The following is a 23986-nucleotide window of genomic DNA, read 5'->3' as shown; positions in this document are numbered from 1 at the left end:
TTCTATTATGGATTTACTAAGTATGCCCGCAAATCCCAGGGTTGTACAGTATATGTACTTTGATAATAAATTTACTTCGAACTTTTGAACTTCAAATGCAGACAGAGCTTCAGTTAAGAGTTTCATTTCAAAGACATTATCTCTGATACATCAACACTCCTTAGTGTTGATGCCTGTGGAGTTTATCTGAAGGTTGTGAGTTCAAATCCCACTCCAGGAACTTCAGCATGAAAGTCAGGCATATGTCAAGCCAGTACTAAATGAGTGCTGAATGGCTTAAGTGCTGCCATTTTAAATGAGGTATTATTTACCCAGTCGAGTGCATGTAAAAAAATCCCACGGCCACATTTCAAAAAAAAGCTGAGGAGGTATCTCCAGTGCACTGGCTGATGCTATCCATTAATCCACATTAGCAATATGATATTTAGTCATTATATGCCATTATTTATGTTTAAGTTGTTCTGTTGAGCTTCCTCCATTACTCTGGAGACACAAGAGGCTGCAGATGCTGGAATCTGGAGCTACTGACAAATCTGCTGGAGGAACTCAAAGGGTTGAGTAGCATCTGTGGGGGGAAAGGAATTGTCGACATCAGACCATAAGACATGGAGTTGAAACTCTTCATCAGTCCTGGTGCTGCTGGACCTGCTGAGGCTTCCAGCAGGTCGTTTGTTGCTTCCTCTGTGAGGACACCAGTCACACTTCAAAATAGTGCCATGCTTCAGTACTGTTTGGAAAGTTGCTCGATAAGTGTAAGCCTCTTTTTCAATCGTGCCGTGGCACTTCACCCTCAATCACTAGCAGAAATCATTGGAGTAAGACTTGACTTCCAACCTTCCAAATTAGAAGTGATCCATTGTTCAACGAGCCCTGGCTAAGATCCAGATACTGGAGATCTGATACTCTCAAATGAAACAACAGTGGTTAAAAACCCACCCTCCTTTTGCCTCCGGACTGAGAGAATTGAAACTGGATACAGCAGCAGTTAGATGTAGAAAGCCAGGCAAGAGGTAGAGAGGCAAGAGAGAAATTCTGGAGATTGGATGCCAGGAAACCAGCCACCAACAAAACAGAGATCCTGGAAGATGTTCATCACTGTTCATTATGCACATCAGGGACGACCTTTCCCTACTGGTTTTCTCGAGATGCCTGCATTTTCCAACAACTAAATCTGGCACCATCTCTGGTTTAATGGTTATATGATTATACCCATGTTAGATTTTGCTTTTGAAGGAAATGCACCCACACCATGGAGAGGCATTTTTGCCAGATCATCAAAACCAAGTACCCAGTTCTCATGCTATGTTCTTAACCACCCAGTCCAGGTGAAGGGTCTGGGCTATTTCTTCCCCTCCATAGATACTGCCTGACCTGCTGAGTTCCTCCAGTATTTTGTGTTTGTGTTTGTTTCTCAGTACTTGATGTTCCCTCGGGATTGGTATTTTGTGTATCCTTTGTAGAGTCTCTTTGCCAGTGCTCTAGAAGTCTGAGGCAGTGGGCTCATCTAACTTTTTATTGCTTACAACTTCCTACCTACTTCCCCCTTCATGAAGGCAGCAAGTCCTCGTGAGTGACTCCTCCACACCATAGGAAGAAACCTAGCCAAAAGCTTCAATCCAGAATGCACAGAGAAAATGGAACTTTCTTTCAGTTCATGATGTCTCCAAACGTCATTACTATCTATCTGTTTATTTATTTATTTAGTGATATAATGTGGAGCAGGCCTTTCACACTTTTCGAGCCATGCTGCCCCAACAACCCACCTAGATTAACCTTAACCCAATCACAAGACAATTTACAATGACCAATTACAACCCAGTATGACTGTGGGAGGAAAGCAGAGCACCCAGGTAAAACCCAAGTATTCCACAGGGAGGAAGACTGAACGAATCGCAAAAAGAACATTTTTTTTAAACTGCAAATGCTGGACATCTGAAGTAAATCCAGAAATTGCTGGAAATATTCAAGTTAGGCAGCGTCTGTGGAAAGAGAAACAAAGTTAACAATTCAGGTCACAGATGAAGGGTCTTTGACCTTCACCAATACCCATTTCTCTTTCCACAGATGCTGCCTGACCTGCTGAGTGTTTTCTGCTTTAATTGGGAAAAAGCTCTGATAATTTAAGGAAGAGACTTCTTTTTAAATGAAGCAAAACACCCGGTACTTGTTCCCTTGAGAAATTAAACCAAAGAACATGATTCCATCTCCTTGACTGTTCTGCTTAGAAAGACAAGTGTTAAATGCCATTGTGTCACCTTGCCCAATATCTCAAAGCACTCCATATTTAATTAATCACTTTGAGGCTCTGTGGATAATGTTAAGAGCTGTCAAAGTAGTCATTTTGGCCACAGCTAATGAATACCTAGAAGAAACAAACATAGGGTCGGTCAGCTAGTCTGCTTTTTGTATATTTGACTGCATGAGGAAAGTTGATCCACAAGAACAAGGAGAAATTAAACCCCTTTTGAAGGTCAAAACTGTTCTACCAGCAATGAACAGGCTGTCAGGAAACGAATGAAATAACTATCACTCTTCTGTGGTTAGAGTGTGCTCTTTAACAATTAATTTAATGGTCAGTTTATTTGAGATTTTGGAACCATTTCCATTTAATAATTTAAGATCTGCTTGACCTTGGGTTTGCTCGCAAGGAATTTCTGCCATGTTTTACAGTTCTCAGCTCAAGGTGAAAGAAGTTTAAAGCAGAATGAGATACAGTTTCTTCATCAAAGATTAATTTCAAAAGTCTGTTTCTTCTGGCTCCCTGATGATGTAGGGAGTCAAAGCACCACACTGTGCAGTACTGAGTCTTATCAAACAGGAATACTCCAACTACTATTGTTGAAGGAAATTCCATTTTACAATTGGAATAGGCTAGTCAAGTGTGAAATAAAGGCGGATTGCTTTTTCCTTTTATTAAAGGATTCTATTAACCCAGAAAGGCTGTAGATGCTTGGGCAGATAAAATATAATTGTCAAAATTGCCATAAGACTGCAAGAAATAGAAGCAGAATTATGCCATTTGGGCCATTGAGTCTGCCCTGTCATTCAATCACCCCTTTCCCCAGCCTTCTCCCCATAACTTTTGATGCCCTTACTAATCAAGAAATTATCAACCTCCTCTTTAAATATACCCAAAGACTTGGCAGCCACAGCTCACTGGTGGCAATGAACTCCACAGACTCACCACCCTCCAGCCAAAGAAATTCCTCCTCATTTCCTTTCTAAAGGGACTTTCTGCTACTCAGAGGCTGTGCCTTCTGGTCCTAGACTCTGCCACTGTTGGAAACATTCTCCCCATGTCCACTCTATTTCGGCCTTCCAATATTTGGTAGGTTACAACGAATTACCCTGTCTTTCATCCAAACCTCATTGATTACAGGCCCAAAGCCATCAAATCTCCTCATACGTTAATCCTTTCATTGCTGTGATCGTTTGGCTCTGGACCCTCTCCAGTGCCAGCAGATCCTTTCTTAGATATGGTGTCCAAAACTGCACAACAGTACAATTGCCTTCGGGCCAATGCCTTATAAAGCTGCCGCATTATATCCTTACATTGGGTGAGAGTATTGGAGGTGGGAATCAAAGTCAGGTAAAGAGCATCCAGGTGAATCAAACTCTGCTTAAAATTAAATGCTGGTAAGTGAACGAGAGGCTGAATGGTTCACTCCTGTTCCTCTGTTCCAGAAGACTGGATTAATAAGTTCACCACTTCTACCCCCAGTAAGGACAAGGGGAATGCTATTGCACACAGTTTGTTTACAAGCTACAAGTCGTTCTGACTTGGAAATACTGTATGTTGTTGCTTCTTTGTCATTGCTGGGTCAAAATGCTGGAAGTCCCAGCCCAATGCCACCGTCAGACTATCTTCACCAGAAGGACAACAAGCAGCTGGAAAAGGCAGCTTAGACACCTTTCCAAAGTCTATTAGAGTTAGTCAACAAATACTGTTCTTGCCAGGAATGCCTAAATTTTGGAAAATAGCCAAATAAAATCCACTCAACAAACATGATAAAATGCTGGTGGTGGTGTTTGAGAACATGAACCCAGTTTACAGAAATCGAGGTGTGGAAAACAGGTAACACTGAAAGTGAGCACAAAGATGGCGGGTTGTTAAAAAACCTCAGTGTGGCTACAAGCCCACGTAACCTCAGCTGACCACCAGTGACCTCTGAGGAGACCAAGAGCTGCATATTGTTGGATTGTGGGTAGAAAATACTGCCAATTCCAGGAGCTGAAGATAATTTTGTTTTTGAGTTGGGTGTCTGATATGCCTAACATCGTGAAGCAGAGAAAGTGCCGGAAAAATTAGGTGACATTCTGGATTGCTGGAAATGTACAGAAATCCTTGGAAAATCAATGGGATAGATTACAGTTGGCTGTGATGCTTTCTACAGCTGAATGCCCTTCTCTCACTCATTGTCTTGGTTCTTGCCTGTTAATTAGACCCTGGTTCATGCTTTGACAAGCCAGTCTAAAGATGTATCATATCAGGGTGTGCAAAACGTTTGGAGGATTTCTCAGGGTCAGGGCAGAGAACCTGTTTAAATCCTGAAGGGGGAGCCCAGACCTGGAAGATCCATCACAACATTACATCTGAGATACTGAGTAATGAAAGAAATAATAGTGGTTAGCATAATGCATTACAGCGCCAGCTGTAAGTTCAGGGTTCAATTTCTGCCACTGTTTGTACATTCTTCCTGTGACTGCATGGGTCTCCTCTGGGTGCTCTGGTTAACTCCCACATTCCAAGGAGTATTGGTTAGGGTTAGTAAGATGTGGGCATGCTATATTGGCACTGGAACCATGGCTGTACTTAGAAGTTGCCCCCCCCCCCCGCACATCTTGGACTTCGTTGGTTATTGACGCAAATGACACATTGCATTGTATGTTTTGCTGTTTTAATATGCAGTACTGTCCTAGACACAAATTTATAGTTAGGGTGTATAAGACTTTGGCACAGTACTGTATTTGTCAACATTGGAATGGAGAGTGATTTTGTAAATCTTGCAGGAGCAAAGGATGTTGGGAATGGCGAAGATGGAGCACAGTGGGAGGGGTGTGGTACAGGTGGCGGAGAAGGAGTGGCAAGGGGGTGGAATGGGTACAGACACACCCAGCCCTGAGACACTATGCAAGGTCATTTGAATCCAAAGAATTGGTTTATTGATTATTACAGAGGACCCTTAAGGTGCTTCCCGCTCTCTCCCCTCCCTCTTCCCCTTCCCACTCTCGGTCCACAATAGGAGAACCAGATCAGAGTCAGGTTTATTATCACTCACATATGTAATGAAATTTGTTTTTGTTTGCAGCAGTGAGGTGCAATACATTTAATTACTACAGTACTGTGCAAAAGATATCGATAGATATAAATATAGACTTCACATGCCCAGATATAAGGCCACAGGAGGGATTTCACTTGCAGTAAATGTTGTGGCTTTTATATAGATGTTACAGTTCTCTTTTACAGCTTGCAAAATGGTGAAATCACAATCGTCTTGTTAGGCATGATGTCATTTATTTCCCTCCCTCCTTCCCCCGTTCTCTTCAACCTGAAATTGCCAGCTATTTGCGGCAAAGAACGGGATAAGAACTTGGCATCACTGGCCTCCCACTTGGCTCACGCTGTGACATGCTTCCTGTTCTTGTAAATCATGCATATTAGAAGTTGGCCGTTCTGCTCACTGAATCCATGCCAACCAGCAAGCACCCATTTACACTAATCCTATATTTATTCTCTCCACCATCCCATCAACTCCCCTAAATTCTACCACTGAGTTATAGTGGCCAATTAATCTACCAACCTGAGATGTGAGAAGAAACCCATGCTGTCTCAGAGGGGGCGTGCAAATTCCAGATAGAGAGCAACAGACTCAGCTTTGAACATGGGTTACCAGCACTGTGAGGCAAAAACGCTACCAGCTGCACCACTGTGCTGCCACCATCCCCTATTTATTTATTTAGAGATACCGCACGGCAACAGGCTTTTATTCATTTACTTATCAATCTACCTATCTATCTATATATATAGAGATACGCATGGAACGGACCCTTCCGGTTTAACAATCTGCACCGTCCAGCAACCCATCTATTTAACCCTAGCCTAATCACAAGATAATTTGCAATGACCAATTAGCCTACTACTAGTACACCTTTGGAAAATGGGAGGAAACCGGAGCACCTGGAGGAGATCTATTCGCACATGGGAAGGACGTACAAACCCTATTACAGATGGTGTTGGAATTGAACTCTGAACTCCAGTGCCTCGAGCTGCAGCATCATTGCGTTAACTGCTATGCTGCACTACTACGGCTAACTTCTCATACACATCCAGCCCAACACCCATGCCCGCTACTTACAGCCATGTGACTAATTAACCTCCTAGCCCGTATCTCTTTAGAATGTGGATGAAACGAGAGCACCCGGAGGAAATCCACATGAACACTGGGCAAATACACAAACTCCTTAAAGACAGCGGCTGAATTGAACCCAAGTCACTAGTGCTGTCATAGCAACTTGCTAACAACTACTATCCCATGCAACTCCAATTGATGAATGGATGCCCTCCCCCTCATCCACCTGGGGTACAGAAACCTAATCAGCAAAAGGCCAGATGTGTCGTGTTTAATTGCAGACTGTGCTCATGTACTGAGCGGATGGCTTGCTGCAGACACAACTTTAAAGTTTGACCTGTTGGAAGTCAGCCTCATGTACGGTTGGTGTGGACTTTGTGCGGTAAAAGGATCGTGTCCTGTGAGTTTGAGTCCACTCATGAGTTTGCATCCAATGTAGTGTCCGATACGGTTTTTGCTTTGGTGTCACTTTCTTTTCCTCTAACCTGCATTCTTTCCATTCTTTCCTTCCTCATGCTTTCTGTCCATCTCGGGTTGTCCATCAGGAAGTGGAGGTTAGTGGTAGTTTTATTTTACTACATCACTGAATTTGGAATTGCCATCAGTACTTTTTGGGACTGCTGTTTATCATACTCTAGAATATTGTTTGTTTGTTAATCAAAACTTCATTGAGCTACACGTCATGAATTATCCCTTGGATTTTTTTTAACTTATTAGAAATACTAAGTACATTGCATTAACAAAGAGCAACATACACACAAAATGCTGGAGGAGCTCAGCTGATCAGGCAGCATCTATGGAAGGCGACATACAGCATTTCTAGCGATATACACGATCTGTCCGAGGTATGCCAACCCTAAAGGTTTAAATCTTCTCTTGTTTACCACCCCCCGCCCCCCCCCCCCCCCCGCCCTGCAGCTACTGGCTGACCTGCTGAGTTTCTCCAGCATTTTGTGTCTAGTGCTCTGGTTTTCTAGCACCTGTAGAATCTCCTGTCTATGAAATGGAGCCACTTTGGATTTAAATTCAAAATGAAGACATTTGAAAGAATCAAAGTCTGATAACTTGTACTTACCCCATTGAACTGGGAGATTTTGTGCCAGAACTCCCATCTTAATCTAGACTCCATGTTCTGGAAATCCTACCAGAACCTCCCTGTATGTTAAGACTTCCTTTGACACTATATCCCCAAGCTTTAGACTGCTCTGATGAGAGAAAAGGGTTCTTTCTGTTTAATCATTCAGGATCCCTCATACACCTCAATCAAATAACCTTTGTTCCCAAGGAAGCCTTATCACCATATCCACTGCCACCTCCCTCCTGGTGAACGTGTTGGAAGGATTTGCTGCCCAATAGGAACCCATTGCTGTTTGGATATAAAGATAACTTCAGCTTCTTCCCCCAGTGCCTACAGTGAACTGGTCTACAGAGCAGCACAAACAGTGACCACACTATCTCTTCTAGATTAAATGAAGAGCCATATCAGTAAAATATAGGAGAGTAGGAGGAATTTCTTTAGCAGAGGGTGGTGAATCAGTGAAACCCACTGGCTGTGGGGACCGAGTCATTGGGTATAATCAAAGCAGAGGCCGATAGGTTCTTGAATAGTAAGGGTGTCAAAAGTTTTGCGGAGAAAGCAGAAGGTTGATCATTAATCAGCCATGACGGAATGGTGGAGTAGACTCAATAGGCTGAATATCCTAATTTTGCTCTTATGTCTTATGGTCTTACAGTCAATGTTGGATCATAGAAACAGGAAGTTAGCCCTGGAAGAACTCCTTAAAACCTGCAGCTCATGACAGGTTGAGTCAATGGTAAGGAAGGCAAATGCAATGTTACTATTCATTTTGAGAGGACTTGAATACAAAAGCAAGGATATAATGCTGAGGCTTTATGGCGCTGGTCAGACCACACTTGGAGTATGGTGAGCAGTTTTGGGCTCCTTAGCTAGAAAGGATGTGCTGGCATTGGAGAGGGGCCAGGGGAGGTTCACGAATCAGGAATGGAAAGGTTAACATATGAGGCGCATTTGATAGCTTTGAACCTGTACTCGCTGGAGTTTAGAAGAATGTGGGATGTGGGGGAGAGTGGGTGATCCCGTTGAAACCTATTGAATATTGAAAAGCCAAGATAGAGTGGATGTGGAGAAGATGTTTATTATCGTGGAGAAGTCTAGGATCGGAGGGCCATTTAGAACAGAGGTGAGGAAAAAACTTTAGCCAGAAGGTGGTGAATCTGTGGAATTCATTGCCATAGATGCTGTGCAGGCCAAGTCATTGGGTATGTTTAAGGCAGGTTCTTGATTAATCAGAGACTCAAAGGTTATGGGAGAAGGCAGGAGAATGGGGTTGAGAGGGATAATAAATCTGCCATAATGGAATGGCAGAACTGAACAGCCTGATTCTTCTCTTATGTCTTATATTTACAATGTGGTATTTATTTTCATCTCCATCTGGAGAAGGTGAGGGTGAACTGTTTTCTGAAAGCAAGGTGTGAATCCACAGGTGTATTTATAAGGGAAGTTACGACCATCTGGGCTCAAGACCATGTATTTAGTGTGTATTAATTCTGAAAGTTTCTGTTGACCTTGGCTACCCTTTAACAATTGATAGCTTTATCAGCAAGCCTTGATTGAGTTGCTGCATCATAATGTATTGGTGCATATCAGTTCTCATCTCTGCGGTCTCATCCCTTCAGGCAGTAAGGGATCAATAAACTCACTTTTTCAAAGAGTGGACTTGACCTGGAGGCCCATTAAAGAAAAAGTGAAGAACTCCAACCCCTTTGCAGTTCTGTGTTTCCCAGAAGCACAGTCAGTAATATCAAAGTATAAAACTCTACTATGCACAGTTGCTTGGAAATAGCAGTGGGCAATATTAGTTCAAACACAAAAGGTGCAGTTTGACTGGGGCAATAAACACTATGTGATATTCTTGTGCTTTATGGCCAAACTGAGCTCAAATGGGCAATATTCCACCACCTCCACATAAAACAAATTATCTGATTGAAATAAGATCGCTCTTTATGGGCGCTATTCTGTAGATATCATATACTGGGTTTCCCAGCTTACAACGGTGACTACCCTAATGGGGTCAAAGAGAAATATAGCATGGGAGCAGACCTTTCAGCCCACTGACTCCCTGTTGACCATCAACAACCCATTTCCACAGATTTTACATTAATCCCACATGCCCATCCACACCCTCCCCACGCTCACCTGAGTCAATCACTCACCTACACAATAGGGGCAATCTCCAATGACCAATCTGCCAATCAGTTCATCCTTGGGATGTAGGAGACCAGAGTATCTGGAACAAAACCACTTGGTACCAGGGAGAAGGTGCAGCCTCCACGTAGGTACCACCTGCTGCTAAGTTTGAACCTGCACTGTGAGACGACAGAGCACTTTGGGATACTCTGACGGACTGTGGAAATGCGAATCAAAACCAGCATGCTGATGCCTGAAATCTGAAAAGAAAAGATGCTAGAAACCCTGAGCAGGTCGGATAGCATCCATGGAAAGAGAAATTGTACAGTGATTCTTCTCCAGACCTACATTTTCTTAAAAAAAGATTAGCTTTATTTGTGACGTATACATCGAGGCGTTTGCATTAATAACCAACACAGTCTGAATATTGTGCCGGGAACAGACCGCAAGTGTTGCTATGCTTCTGGCACCAACATAGCAGGCCCGCAGCTTACTGAGCCGAACTCGTATGTCTTTGGAATGTGGAGCACCCAGAGGAAATCAACACACTTATCGGCAGAAGGTACAAACTCCTTACAGACAGTGGCGGGAATCGAACCCCGATCGATGATTGTGTCACCCCGTGGTATTGAATTCCTTAAACCTTCTCTCTTAATCGATCCTCCTGTTAATCACTCCATCACTGACAGCAGTCGCTAAGTGCTTACACTGTGGTACTCTTACCCTAAATCCCCCTGCATCCTGTTTTCAGTCTTGTTTGACTCCTGCTTTGCTCTTACTGTTGTCACATTTTGTTTGACACCAATCATAAAGTACAGAAAAAAAATTTCAAAACTTGGGCCTCAGTAAAGCTCAGAAAACCACTGCTTCAGTAAAGCAGCAGGCGTAATCAAAGGTGACTCACTGCTAGCATTCTCTCTTCTCCCCAGGCAGAGTTCAAAGTTCAAAGTAAATTTATTATCAAAGTACATATATGCCAGCATACAGAGCCCGGAGATTCATTTTCTTGCGGGTATTCACAGTAAGTCCATGAAAAACAACAGAAATAATGAAAGACAGCAATCAATGTGCAATAGACAACAAACTATGCAAACACAAAAGAAAACAAATATCAGCAATATATATCAAGCACATAAGGTGAAGAGTCTTTGAAGCTGATTCCATAGGCTGTGGGAACCATTCAGTGATGAAGTAAGTGAACTTGAGTGAAGTTATCCCCTCTGATTCAAGCCTGATGTTTGAGGGTTAATAACTCAACCTGAACCTGGTGGTGTGGGTCCTGACCCTCCTGTACTTACTTCCTGATAGCAGGAATAAGAAGAGGACCTGGATGATGGGGGTTCTTGACAATGGATCCTGCATCAACGCTCCTTGTAGATGTGCTCATTGGTAGGGAGGGGTTTACCTGTGATCGACCGGCCTTTATCCATTACTTTTAGAGGCTTTCCATTCAAGGACATTGGTGTTTCCATATCAGGCCATGATGCAACCAGTTAATTTACTCTTCACCACACATCTGTGGAAGTTTGTGGAAGTGTTATATGGCATGCCAAATCTTTGCAAACTTCTAAGAAAGTAGAGGCACTGCTGCGCTTTCTTTGTAATGTCACTTAAGTGCTGGACCCAGGCAGGTCCTCTGAATTGGTTACACCAAGGAATTTAAAGTTGCTGACCCACTCCACTTCTGATCCCCAGATGAGAACTGGCTCATGGACCTCTGGTTTCTTCCTCCTGAAGTCAATAATCAGCTCCTTGGTCTTGTGGGTGTTGACTGAGAGGCATTGTTGTAGCATGTCTCAGCCCGATTTTCAATTTCACTCCTATATGCTGATTCGTCACCACCTTCAAGTCAGCCAGCGACAGTGGTGTTGACAGCAAATTTGAATATGGCATTGGAGCTGTGCTTAGCCTCACAGTCATAAATATAAAGCGAGTAGAGCAGGGGGTTAAGCACACGGCCTTGTGGTGCATCTGTGCTGATGGTGACTGTGGAGGAGATTTTGTTGCCAATTCAAACTGACTGAGGACATCAAGTGAGGAAATCGAGGATTCAATTGCACAAGGAGGCATTGAGGCCAAGGTCTTGAAGCTTATTGATTAGCTTTGAGGGGATGATGGGATTGAGTGCCGATCATTAGGCAGGAGAATGGTGTTGAGAGAGTTAATAAATCAGCCATGATGGGATGGTGGAGCAGACTCGAAGGGCCCAGTGGCCAAATTCTGCTCCTATATCTTATGGTGTCTCTGACTGGGCAGAAGATACAAAAGATAAAAACTCATACTATCAGGCTCAAAGGACAGCTTTTGTCCCCCTGTTATCAGGCTCCTGATAGGACCTCTTGTACAGTAAGATGGTCTCCTGACCTCACCATCTATCTCATTATGATTCTGTATATTATCATTTGTCTGCACTGCACCTTCTCTGTAGAGCTTGACAGCTTGCACATTATTCAGTGTAATTACTGTTATATCTTTTTCTACCTCAATATACCGTGTAATGATTTGATCTGAATCGGGTTCCCTACGTTTTTTTATGCCATGGACCCCTACCGTTAACCAAGGGGTCCACGTCTCCCAGGCTGGGAACCACTGAACTGAACAGTTTGCTAGACAGCCTTTTCACTGCACTTTGGTACATGTGACAACAGTAAACCAAGACCAATAGATTTTGTAGATAGCACAATAGCGTAGTGGTTAGCACAATGCTTTACAGTACCAGCAACCCGGGTTCAATTCCCACCGCTGTCTGTAAAGACTTTGTGCGTTCTCCCCGTGACTGACTGACTGGGTTTCCTCCGAGTGCTCTGGTTCCCTCCCCCAGTCTGAAGACATACCAGTTGCTAGGTTGATTAATGATTATAAATTGTCCCGTGATTAGACTAGGGTTAAATCAAAGGTTGCTGGGTGACGCAGCTATTCTGCCCTGTATCTCAACAGCTAAATAAATAAACAGCAAATGAGCTGAGACGAACAATTTTATGCCCAGATTTCCAATTAATTTTGTACACAATTATTTACATTCAAGGTACTGTACTTCATAAATGTAGGTCCTTGTCGTAAAAGTTACAATATTTACTGTCCTTACACATCGTAGGGAGAGCCATGTAGATCTCAACATCTGGAAGGTGATTCATAACTTAGAGTAACTTAGAATCATAAACAGTATTATCTGTTTGCCAAGAGTACAGTGATTTTTTATATATATCAAAAGTATTTACAAGAATAAATGTGCAATGCCTTTTCATTCTTTACACTCATAGTCAATGCTTTCAGTACTGTTATATTACATTCCTACACACCAATAGCACTCCTGCCACTCATATGGCCCTTTTGAGTGGTATACCACTACAATAATTGTGGGGCTTCCTCACCCAACCTGACCCCTCCCTCTCCAGTAGCAGAAAAACCATACAATGTGGTCCTTCCCCACCGAGCCCTTGTGGTGGCTGCACCAAGCTTCAGTGTGTCCCTCAGCAGTGCCCCTGCAGCCTGGGGTGGTCATCTCAAAGGTGCTGGCAGACAAGCAACTTACGGGCAGACCAAAGGGCCTCGTTCACTGAGCTGATGGTCTCCTAGCAGCTCTTGATGATCGCTTCTAGGATGTCCCTGGGAAGAGCCCATAGGTTAGAGAGTTCTCTGTCAGACAGCTACTGAAGGTGAATTGTGGCGTGCCCCCTTGCATCTTTCTCTATCATTGCTCCATTCCCCTGAAGCTTGATAGAATCGTACGCTTGTTTTTCCTTGTACTGCAGGCCTACTGCATGTTGTTAACAGAACTCAGGGTACTTCCGACTCCATTTAATGTACTTGGAAGTTAATTAACCTTAGGCCTGAAATAATGTTGAGCAAATAATAGCACATAGAGAGCTTGACCTGTTCATTTCAATTTCCTCCAGATGGTTATTTTAACAGAGTGAATTGGTTCCAATCAGCACATTGTTGAAATACACTGAAGGATTGCCTGTTGATAATGCAGGCAGTTTTAAAGGTGAGGTGGAATACTGATGAAGTGTTGAGGATCTACAAATGAAGCTTTTGGTTTGGTTTCCAAATTGCTGCTATCCCCTGGACTCGTTTTCTAGCTCTCTGTTCCACCCATTCATAAGGCCATAAGACATAGGAGCAGAATTAGATCATTCATCCAATTGAGTCTACTCTGCTATTCCATCATGGCTGATTTGTCTTCCCTCTTTACCCCATTCTCCTGCCTTCTTCCCATAGCCTTCAATGCCCTTACTAATCAAGAACCTATAAACCTTCACTTTAAATATACCCAATGATTTGGTCTGCACAGCCAACAGTGACAATGAATTCCACAGATTCACCACCCTCTGGCTAAAGAAATTTTTCCTCATCACTGTTCTAAAGGGACATCCTTCTATCCTGAGTCTGTGTCCTATGGTCCTAGGCTATCCCACTAATGGAAACATCCTCTCCAAGTTTACTCTGTCTAGTTTTTTCTATATCCAATATGTTTCAGTACAGTTCAGTTCATTCAGTTATCCACTTTGCACAAGGGGTTATCTCCAATTTCCTTTTCCTCTCATGAACATTACATTTGGTAATCTCAGCTGTCAGCTTTGATATTCTCTTTTAAGACAATCTCTTGCTTTGAAGCTATGAGTTAAATTTTGATCACCGGGCACCAGTGAGAATTAATTTCTCTGCATCCCTTTTCCTATGAGACACCTTGATACGATTTACTGAAATCAGTGATGCTTGGCAATTCAGGTTGGTTCTGTCTCATGGGAAGCAAGGTGCTAGATCTCAACACAGGGAGGATGGGCAAACAATCACCTCCTGCCATTTAACCTTGATGTCTAATGCCTGTCTGTACATACACCAAGAACATGAGTTGCAATATAAATTGTATAACAAAAGAACTGCAGATGCTAGGCTGCATGCTAAGATCTCAAAGTACTGATGAGGCAATTAATTTATTTTTAATGGATCTCTAACGTTAGTTGAATTTGAATCATTGCAGTCAAAGTCTTGGATTAACATTTGAACCAAAAGTGGCACCTTTAGTAATTCAGCACTCCTTCAGTTGTGCACTCACTGTCAGCTCAGGTTAAGTCCAGACACATTAAAGCGGGTGTCCTCAGCTTTATTTGCTGTGAGGGCTAAATTAACAATCCAAATCATTTACAGTAGCCTCTTGCTTGACTGCACAAGCCCTAACTTCTCAAGAGGACTTGACTGTGACCTGATGTTAGAGTCAAGTAACAGAGGTCCTGCAATTTCTCAGGGGAATCCACCTTCCGCATGCAGGAAAGTGGCTTCTTTCACTACAGTGGAGAGGAATGGCTCCAATGGGAATGGGTAAATTTCAGGTTAACTCAATTTTTCACAATAATTGAGCTAATTTGGATTGTGTTCATTGTTTGTAAATATATTTAAATTGTTTTATGTTCTAACAATTATATAAGTCTCTGTGCTTTATAATTGTTGAGTGCTGATTTTTGTTGGTTTTTGTTGATCATCACACACAGCAAGTTCCTAACATGTAAACATATGTGGCGAATAAAGTTAATCCTTGATATTTAGTGGCTGATTCTTATACAATAGGTTTTTTTTTACTTTTAGAAAGTATCTTTTAATTGTTTTCACATATTTTACATTAGCATGCTTTTCAGGCAGGGATTGAATTTTTGTCAGGAAGAGGAAGGACTCACAATCCTTAATTTCTTGTTGATCAGGAACCGTTTACAGGGACTGAGTCACTGTTGCACATTAGTGCGAATAGCAGAGTTGGCACAGGTATCAGGAACCACTGCCTCAGTGTTTTAGAAACAGCTTCTTCCTCTCAGCCATCAGATACCAGAACTGTCCATGAACCCACAAATGCTACCTCAGTACTTTCCCCACCACTTGGTCTCACCTATCACCGACAGCTTCCACTCATTCCCATCCCCCGCACCTTCTCATCCTGGCTTCTTTCCCCTTCCTTTCCAGTCCTGATGAAGGGTCTCAGCCCTAAACGTTGAATGTTTGCTCCACTCCATAGATACTGACTGACTTGTTGAGTTCCACCAGCTATCTTTTCATTTATATTAATTTAAGAATATATATTTATATTATAATGCATTGTATATATTATATTTATATTTACTATATATAAAACACTATGTTCTTATTTGATTTTACTTTTATTTTATTGAAATACTGTGCAGAATAGGCCCTTCCAGCTCTTTGAACTGTGTTGCCCAACCTAGCCTAATCATAGGACAATTTACAACAACCAATTAACGGTGCGTCTTTGGACCGTGGGAGGAAACCAGAGCACCCGGAGGAAACCCACACGGTCACGGGGAGGATGTACAAACTCCTTGCAGAGAGTGGCAGGAATTGAACCAGGATCACTGATCCTGTAAAGCATTGTGCTAACCACTACGGCACTGTGCCCTACAGTATATTTATGCGTTGCGCCGTACAGCTGATAGATTTCATGACATACGTCAGGGATAATGAACCTGATTCTGATTCTGGTGACTCAGAGGTACAAATGGTTCCCACTGACCCAGTCGATCATATTTTAATGAGGAAATTTTTTATTGTACATAGACACGCTGTTGGCAAAACTCAGTGGAATAGGCAGCAACTGTGAGGGAAATGAACAGTCAGTATTTCAGGTCAAGACCTTTTATTCAACCCTGATGAGTTCTCTTGTTGGCTGTCCTTTTCTCTCCACATATGATGCCTTACCCAGTGAGTTTGTCCAGCAGCTCATTTGTTTTGCTCCAGATCTCAGCATCTCTTGTGTATCTGTTTACTGTCAGTAGGGCAGAGAAAATTATAGACCGTAACAATGAAAATAAATTCCCATTTTCAAGCTGTAGTTTCAGTATTAACACAAAATGGGTACAAACTTAGTTAATTCAGAATGTTCAAGAGACAGGCCAGAATCCTGAGTCATTGTTGGCGGGGGAGTGATTTATTGGCACAAGTCAGGGAAAATTAATGCCATAGCAAACATCATGACTAGACAATTCAGCCACAGGCAAACCTCTACAGAACAACAGTCTGAAAATAACTAATTATTGCTGAGATCTAATAGTCTTTCATCCTTTCAGGGCTGCAAGTAGGAATTTGACTTCGGGTGCTCTGATTAATTGATGATTATTCTGTTTGCAGTTACAATATTCTTTTTCTTTTGTGCAGGATGATTACATCCGAACGTGGGATCAGAATCAGGCCTTTGATGAGGGTGAGTTTTCCTTTTACTGAAAATATTGAGACTTCTTTTAACCAAATTGTTGTGCAAACTTTATGAAACCCAGGGCTTCAACATTATAATATATCTCGTTATTTCCTTAGATGATTTAGTATCTCTGTGTCTCCGCTCCAGTACCATCCCCAGCACACTTATTTCATCTATTTCTTTCCCCTTCTCTCCTTCACTTTCTTTCTCTTTCTGCCTCTCCTTCACATCCCTCAGATTTCTAAATGAAAGTACTACAACTTTTTTTCTTAACAGGACTTGAGTCAACTGATTGTAATTCTGAACAATATGCAAAGAAAAGCTGGAGGAACTCAGGAAGTCAGGCAGCATCTGTGGAGATGAATAAACAGCCAACAGTTCATGCCCTTCATCAGAACCTTTCAGATCTCAGCCCAAAACATCGACTGTTCATTCCTCTCCGTAGATGCCGCCAGACTTGCTGAGTTCCTCCAGCATTTTGCATATGTTCTGGATTCCAGCATTTGCAGAATCTCTTGTGTTTATGATTGTAATTCAGTTCTCATTAGCACTGAGGTAGTAGTGAACACGACCTGCTCTTTATCAGCCTGGGATCAATTGGTAACAATCTCCCCTCAGAAGGTTGTTGGATCTAGGCCCATGCCAAAGAAGTGAACTCTAATATAGAAGCTGGTAGTCCCAAGAAAGAAAGTTGGAAATGTTGCCTCTTTGAGAAGATGTTGAACTGAATCACCACCTCCTTTCTCAATTGGATATAAACAATTTTGTGGCCCAGTTTCAAACAACAGTCTGAGTATCCCCATTAAACAAACAATATTTATCCCTTGTTCATCATTACTAACAAACAGATTGTCTGATCATCATTATCACAATGCTGTTTACAAGAACACGGTGTGCAAATTGGCTGCATGTTAATCCCGCGTTATAGCAGTGACTGCACTTCAAAAATACTTCATTGGCTGGGAAGTCCTCTAGACAGGGCAAAGATGATGGTATAAAAGTATGAGTTGTTAACCCATCTCCTACCTGGAGCATGTTGCTTCAAGAAGTTGCTCATATTGACCCTCATCACCGTAGTGTCTCTCAACTGCAAGAATCTGATTCAGATTTAATATTACTGACATACATATGTTGTGAACTTGGTTGTTTGTGCAATACATAAAAAACCTGTAAGATACAATAAGAAACATATTTACTTAATTGAAGTTAGTGAATAGTGCAGAAAGAGAGCAAAAATAGTCATGGTGAGGTAGTTCATTGTCTGTTCAGAAATCTGTTGGCAGAGAGGAAGAAGCTGTTCCTAAGAATGTGCATGTATGTCTTCAGGCTCCTGTATCTCCTCCCTGATGTTAGTAATGAAAAGAGAGCATGTCCTTCAGGACCTTAAAAGAATATAACTGGGGGATATGTGTAAATAACAAATGAAAATACATCCATGTTTTTTTTTTAATTTTGGAAGATGGGAGAGCAAACCAGTTCTTGGCCAATGAAATACTATTGACATGTAGTCAGTACTGCAGAAAAACAACATGGCAACTAATCTTCACGTAGTGAGCTACATCTTGATTCAAGTCAAGTTCATTGTGTTGTGCACAAGTGTAGTGAGGCACAGTTACCACAGGCACATCGGTACAGACAACTGAATATAAGTTAGATACACTCAGTGGCCACTTTATTAGGTACACCTGCTCATTAATTCAAGTATCTTATCAGCCAATCATGTGACTGCCACTCAATGCATAAGAGTGTGCAGACACGGTCAAGAGGTTCAGCTGTTGTTCAGCCCAAATATTAGAATGGGGGAGAAATGTGATCTTGGTGACTTTGGCCATGGAGTGACTGTTGGTGCCAGATGGGGTGGTTTGAGTATCTCAGAAACTGCTCATCTCCAGGGATTTTCGCACACAAGAGGTTTACGGAGAATGTGCGAAAACGGCAACAACAAAAAGTCCAGTGAGTGGCAGTTCTATTGGGGAAAATGCTTTGTTAGTGAGAAAGGTCAGAGGAGAATGGCCAGAATGGTTCAAGCTGACAGGAAGACGACAGTGACTCAAATAACCACACGTTACAACAGTGGTGTGCAGAAGAGCATCTCTGAATGTTGAACCTTGAAGTGGATTGGCTACAGCAGCAGAAGATTACGAAGGTGCGCCCAGTGGCCACTTTATTAGGTACAGGAAGTACCTATGAAGTAGCCACTGAGTGTATACATTCTAGATGCATAGATTTATGACAGTGAAGAGAAAGGGGACTATGCAGAATCAAGATATGAGACCAAAACAAAAAAACAAAGTTATAATCAGAGACAAGTCCATGGCAATGGAGGAGGTGGTTTGTAGCCTTCCATTGCTGAAGCAGGATGAGGGTTGTGCAGCTTGGTTTAAGAGCCTGATGGTTGCAGAAAAGATGCTCTTATGGAATCTCCAATCAGTCACAAACATGGAAAGATCGTGTGTGTTTGGTGTCATCTGGCAGTGAGACTGACCACATGCATCTGAAAAACTGGGTGTTCAGTTTGAAACGGTGGGAGCATAACCATCTTCGGTATGGTGGAAACAAACTGGAGCCTGTTCACCTTCTCCGTGGCTTGAGAGGTTTCAGAGCCACTTCAGTGGAGAAGTTCCTGGGATTACCAGCTCCCAAAAGCGATAGTGTCCTGACAGTCTGTTTCAGCAATCTGTCCGATAGTCTAGGGTCAAATGCAGAAAATTGAAGGAAGAAATGATAAGCCAGCTGAGGCATTAGCATTTCTGAGTGATGAGGAATAGTTGGAGAAAGAGTTTAGAGATTGGTGACTTATCGTAGAGTCCCACAGCACTGAAATAGGCCCTTTTGGCCCACCTAGTCCATCCCAGCCAGGTTTTCTGCCTAGTTCCATCTACCTGCAACCATACCATAGCCCTCCAAAAATCTCTCATCTATGTACCCATCCAAACTTCTCTTAAAGTTTACAACTAAAACCACTTTTACCACTTCCACTGGCAGCTCATTTCAGAATCACACAACCCTCTAAGTGAAGTACTTTCCCCTTGGATTTCCCTTAAATATGTCACCTTTCACTTCTACTCTTACCCAACCTGGGAGGAAAAAGCCTCATCGGTACCCCTCATAATTTTATACACCTCTATAAGATTTCCCCTCGGTATCTGGCACTCCAGGGAATAAAGTCCTAACCTACTTGACCTGTGTCTGTCAGGTCCTCAGGTCAGCAATACATGTGTAAACTTTCTCTGCACTCTTTCAAGTTTATTGATATCTTTCCTGTAGGTAGGTGACCAGATTTGCACACAATAAATTTGTCCTCAGCAACGCCTTATACCACTTTAACAAAACACTTCAACTCCTGTGCTCAACGCCATGGTGCAAGCGGGAAGTCATCAAAGATCTCTAGTCATTACAGGGGCTCAGTCTGAGAGGACAGTTTGGAGGGCAGCAGAGAACGAAAGATGGCATTTAGTAAGGGTGGGGTCCGGGCAGGCCTCTGGTCTTCCTCTGTCAGTTAGCTGCTTCCTGGCTTGATGGAGATGAATGGAGAACAAACAGTTGGCAGCACGATGTGGGTCAGTGGTCCCAGCTGGCTGCTGGATTGCGTCATGCAGCCTGAACCTCTCGGCTGTCAGGAATCAATTGTAAGTAGGTGTGAAATGAATCAGCCGAGCTGCTAGAGACAGCAGAGTGAAGCTGGAGCGGTGGAGCCCCTGGGAGCGTTGAAGTCAGAGCAGAGCAGCTGAAGTGTTATTGATTTTGCTGCAGGAGGAGCAGATGGAGACAGGCGGTGGGGGTGAAGCAGGCCGTTTATATCCGCTGGTTTACTGGGCTGTGATTCTAAAATAAAGGACTACATACCAGGGGCCACCAGCTTCCCAGATGCGACAAACTTTCTACATTGCTGGTGGCCAATGCATAACAGTCCTGAACTTGGAGGACCCTGAGGTGAGGTGGCATGGTTGCACTGTGGTTAGTGCATCGATGTAAAGCACCGGCCAGCAATCAATGATCGGGGTTCAATTCCAGCTGCTGCCTGAGTCTGTACTTTCTCCCCGTGACCACTCACGTTCCCGCCAAGTGCTGCAGTGTCGATTCCTATCCCCGTTCCAACGTGTCAGTCCAATGGTCTCTTGAATCAAGATGAGGCGCCCGCTCAGGATGGTGGAGTTGCACCTTATATTCCATCTGTATACCCTCCAAGCTGATGGCATGAATATCGATTTCTCCTTCTGGTGAAAAAAGTTCCCCTTCACCTCCCCTCCTCTTTCCTCTACTCACCACTCTGACCTTTCACTTCTTACTTACCTTTTACTTCCCCCGGGTCCCCTCCTCTTTCCTATGGTCCATCTCCTCTCTTATCAGTTCATCTCTTCTACAGCTTTGACCCTTCCCATCTGATGCACCATCAATAACTCTTGGAGATGTGAGGCAAGATATAGGCTTTTATTGGCTGGAAGAAAGAACAAGCAGCAATTGACCACCACACTGCATCCTGGAGACTGAGGCCGGGGCGGTGTCCCCGATCGCCTTTATACCGCGGTCCGTGGGAGGAGCCACAGGAGCAGTCAGCGGGGGGGGGGGGGGGGGCGTGTCCAGACAGGTATATGTAGTTCACCACACCATCCACCTGGCTTCACCTATCACCTTCTAGCCTCCTTCCCCTCCGCCCATCTTCCCCCTTCCTTCTCAGTCCTGAAGAAGAGTCTGGGTCTTGTTTACTCTTTTCCACAGACACTCCTGACCTGCTGAGTCCCTCCAGCACTCTGCGTGTGTTACTTTGTATTTCCAGCTTCTGCAGACTTTCTCATGCTTGCTCTGGTTCCCTCCCATATTCTGGGGGTATACAGTTTAGTAAGCTGTGGGCATGCTATGTTGGTGCCAGAAGCATTACAGCTCTTGCAGGCAGCCCAGCACAATCCTCACTGATTTGATTTGATGTAACAAAGCATCGAGTGTTTCGATGCACAAGGGGTGATTGATAAGTTCGTGGCCTCAGGTAGAAGAAGTCAATTTTAGAGCACCTAGCATATTTATTTTTCAACATAGTCCCCACCTACATCTACACACTTCGTCCAGCAGTCGCGGAGCATACGGATGGATCTTGGACTTCCAGAAAGTGTCCAAAGCAGGGGTGATTGATTAGTTTGTGGCCTAAGGTAGAAGGAGATGAGTTATACAGCCCTCGTTACATGCACATGCAGTTCAACTCTTTGAGTGATTATGCAGAAAGTTTGAAGTTAATAACTCATCAGTTGATTGGTCACAGACTTATCAATCACCCCTGCTGTGGACACTTTCTGGAGGTCCAAGATCCATATGCTCCACGTGTGTAAATGTAGGAGGGGACTATGTTGAAAAATAAATGTGCTAGGTTTTCTAAAATTGACTCCTTCTACCTTGGGCCATGAACTTATCAATCACCCCTCGAACATCTGACATAAAGCTAATGTAATCTTTAATCTAATCTAACATAATAAGTAAAATACCTCTATGCTGTTTTTATGGTTTGTTTTATTAGCTTGCATTAGTGCCATAGAACAAAGGTGTTTTAGGTATGTGGTGTTCTCAGCTGGAATACCATGAATAGCTCTGGTCACTGCTGTTATAAAGGATACTGAATCAGAAAAAGGTTTAAAATCAGAATCAGAGTCAGGTTTAAAATCACTAGCATAAAATCACTGCTGCCACAAAATGACAGATTTGTGTCATGAAATCTGTTGTTTTGCAGTAGCAGTACATTGTAATCCCTTATAATAAAATCTAAGTTACAGTAAGATGTAAGAAATTAAAAAGTTATACAAAAAGAGAGGAAGAAATTACTGATTTCCATTCAGAAATTTGAGGGCGGGGGCAAGAAGCTGTTTCTGAAACGCTGAGTGTGGTCCTTCAGACTCCTGTGCTTCTTCCTTGATGGTAGCATTGAGAAAAGGGCATGTCCTGGGTGTTAGGGGTCCTTAATGATGGATGCCACCTTTTTGAGGCATCGCCTTTTGAAGGTGTCCTGGCCATTGGGAAGACTAGTGCTCATGATGGAGAAGGCTGAGTTTACAACTTGCTGCAGCTTTTTCTGATCCTGTGCAGAGGCCCCTCCATACCAGGTGATGCAACCAGTTAGAATGGTCCCCATGGTACATCTGTAGATATTTGCAAGAGTCTTTGGTGACACACCAATTTTCCACAAACAGCTAATGAGATATAGCTGTTGTCATGCCTTCTTTGTAATTGCATCAATATGTTGGTACCAGGATAGATCCTCAGGGATGACAACACCCAGAAACTTGGAACTGCTCACCCCTTCCACTGCTGATCCCTCAATGAAGACTGGTGTGTGTTTCCTTGACTTTTGCTTCCTGAAGTCCACAATCAGTTCCTTAGTTTTACTGACATTGAATACAAGGTTGTTGTTGTAACGTCTCTCAACCAGCTGATCTGTCTCACTCCTGTGTGCCTCCTTGTTATTGTCTGAAATTCTGCCAACAATAATTGTGTTGTCAGCAAGTTTATAGATGGCATTTGAGCTGTGTCTAGCCACATAGTCGTGAGTGTAGAGAGAGTAGTACAGTGGGTGAAGCACACGTCCTTGAGATGCACTGATGTTAATTGTCAACAAGGAAGTGATGGTATTTCTGATGTGCACAGACTGTGGTTTCCAAGTGAGGAAGTCAAGATGCAGTTGCAAAGTGTGGTACAGATGCCCAGATTTTGGAGCTTATTGACTGGGACTGAGGGTATGAATGTGCCTGACGTAGGTATTGCTATTGTCCAGGTTATCCAAGGTCAAGTGGAGAACCTGTGACATTGCATCCTCTGTAGACCTATTGCAGTGATTGGCAAATTGCAGTGGGTTCAGGTCCTTGCTTAGGCAGGAGTTGATTCTAGCTATGACCAATCTCTTGAAGCACTTCATCACAGTAGATGTGAGTGGCACTGGGTGATAGTCATTGAGGCAGCTCATCCTGCTCTTCTTGGGCACTGGTATGATTGCCACCCTTTTGAAGCAGAGGGGAACCGACTGTGGCAGTGAGAGATAGAAGAATACAGGGTAGGGCATCTACTATGAATGAGGGTTGGAGAGGCAATGCTTGTCCTGGAGGCTGATTTGCTGGCTACTTCTAGACCAACACCTTTGACCACGTCCATCAGGCAGAGGTCAGCACAGAACATCCTGCAGATACTGCAGGAGAAGGACTTGGTGGATGTTGTTCACTGAGCAGAATGTCTGTACCATGTTGCAGAACA

The 23986-nt window shown here is 43.1% G+C and overlaps 1 protein-coding gene across 2 annotated transcripts in view; it reads left to right on the top strand.

Moving 5' to 3' along the window:
• Window positions 1-23986, top strand: part of spock2 (SPARC (osteonectin), cwcv and kazal like domains proteoglycan 2) — a 107025-nt gene that overhangs the window by 22896 nt on the left and 60143 nt on the right. For both annotated transcript variants that reach the window (XM_059946474.1, XM_059946473.1), the window contains exon 2: window positions 16720-16765. In XM_059946474.1, the coding sequence (XP_059802457.1) occupies window positions 16720-16765 (46 nt within the window). The remainder of the gene's footprint in view (window positions 1-16719; window positions 16766-23986) is intronic.

The sequence above is a fragment of the Hypanus sabinus genome, chromosome 21, assembly GCF_030144855.1.
Source record: "Hypanus sabinus isolate sHypSab1 chromosome 21, sHypSab1.hap1, whole genome shotgun sequence".
Taxonomy (NCBI): domain Eukaryota; kingdom Metazoa; phylum Chordata; class Chondrichthyes; order Myliobatiformes; family Dasyatidae; genus Hypanus; species Hypanus sabinus.
Note: the sequence above shows the minus strand (reverse complement) of the source record. Positions and strands in the feature narration are given on the sequence as shown.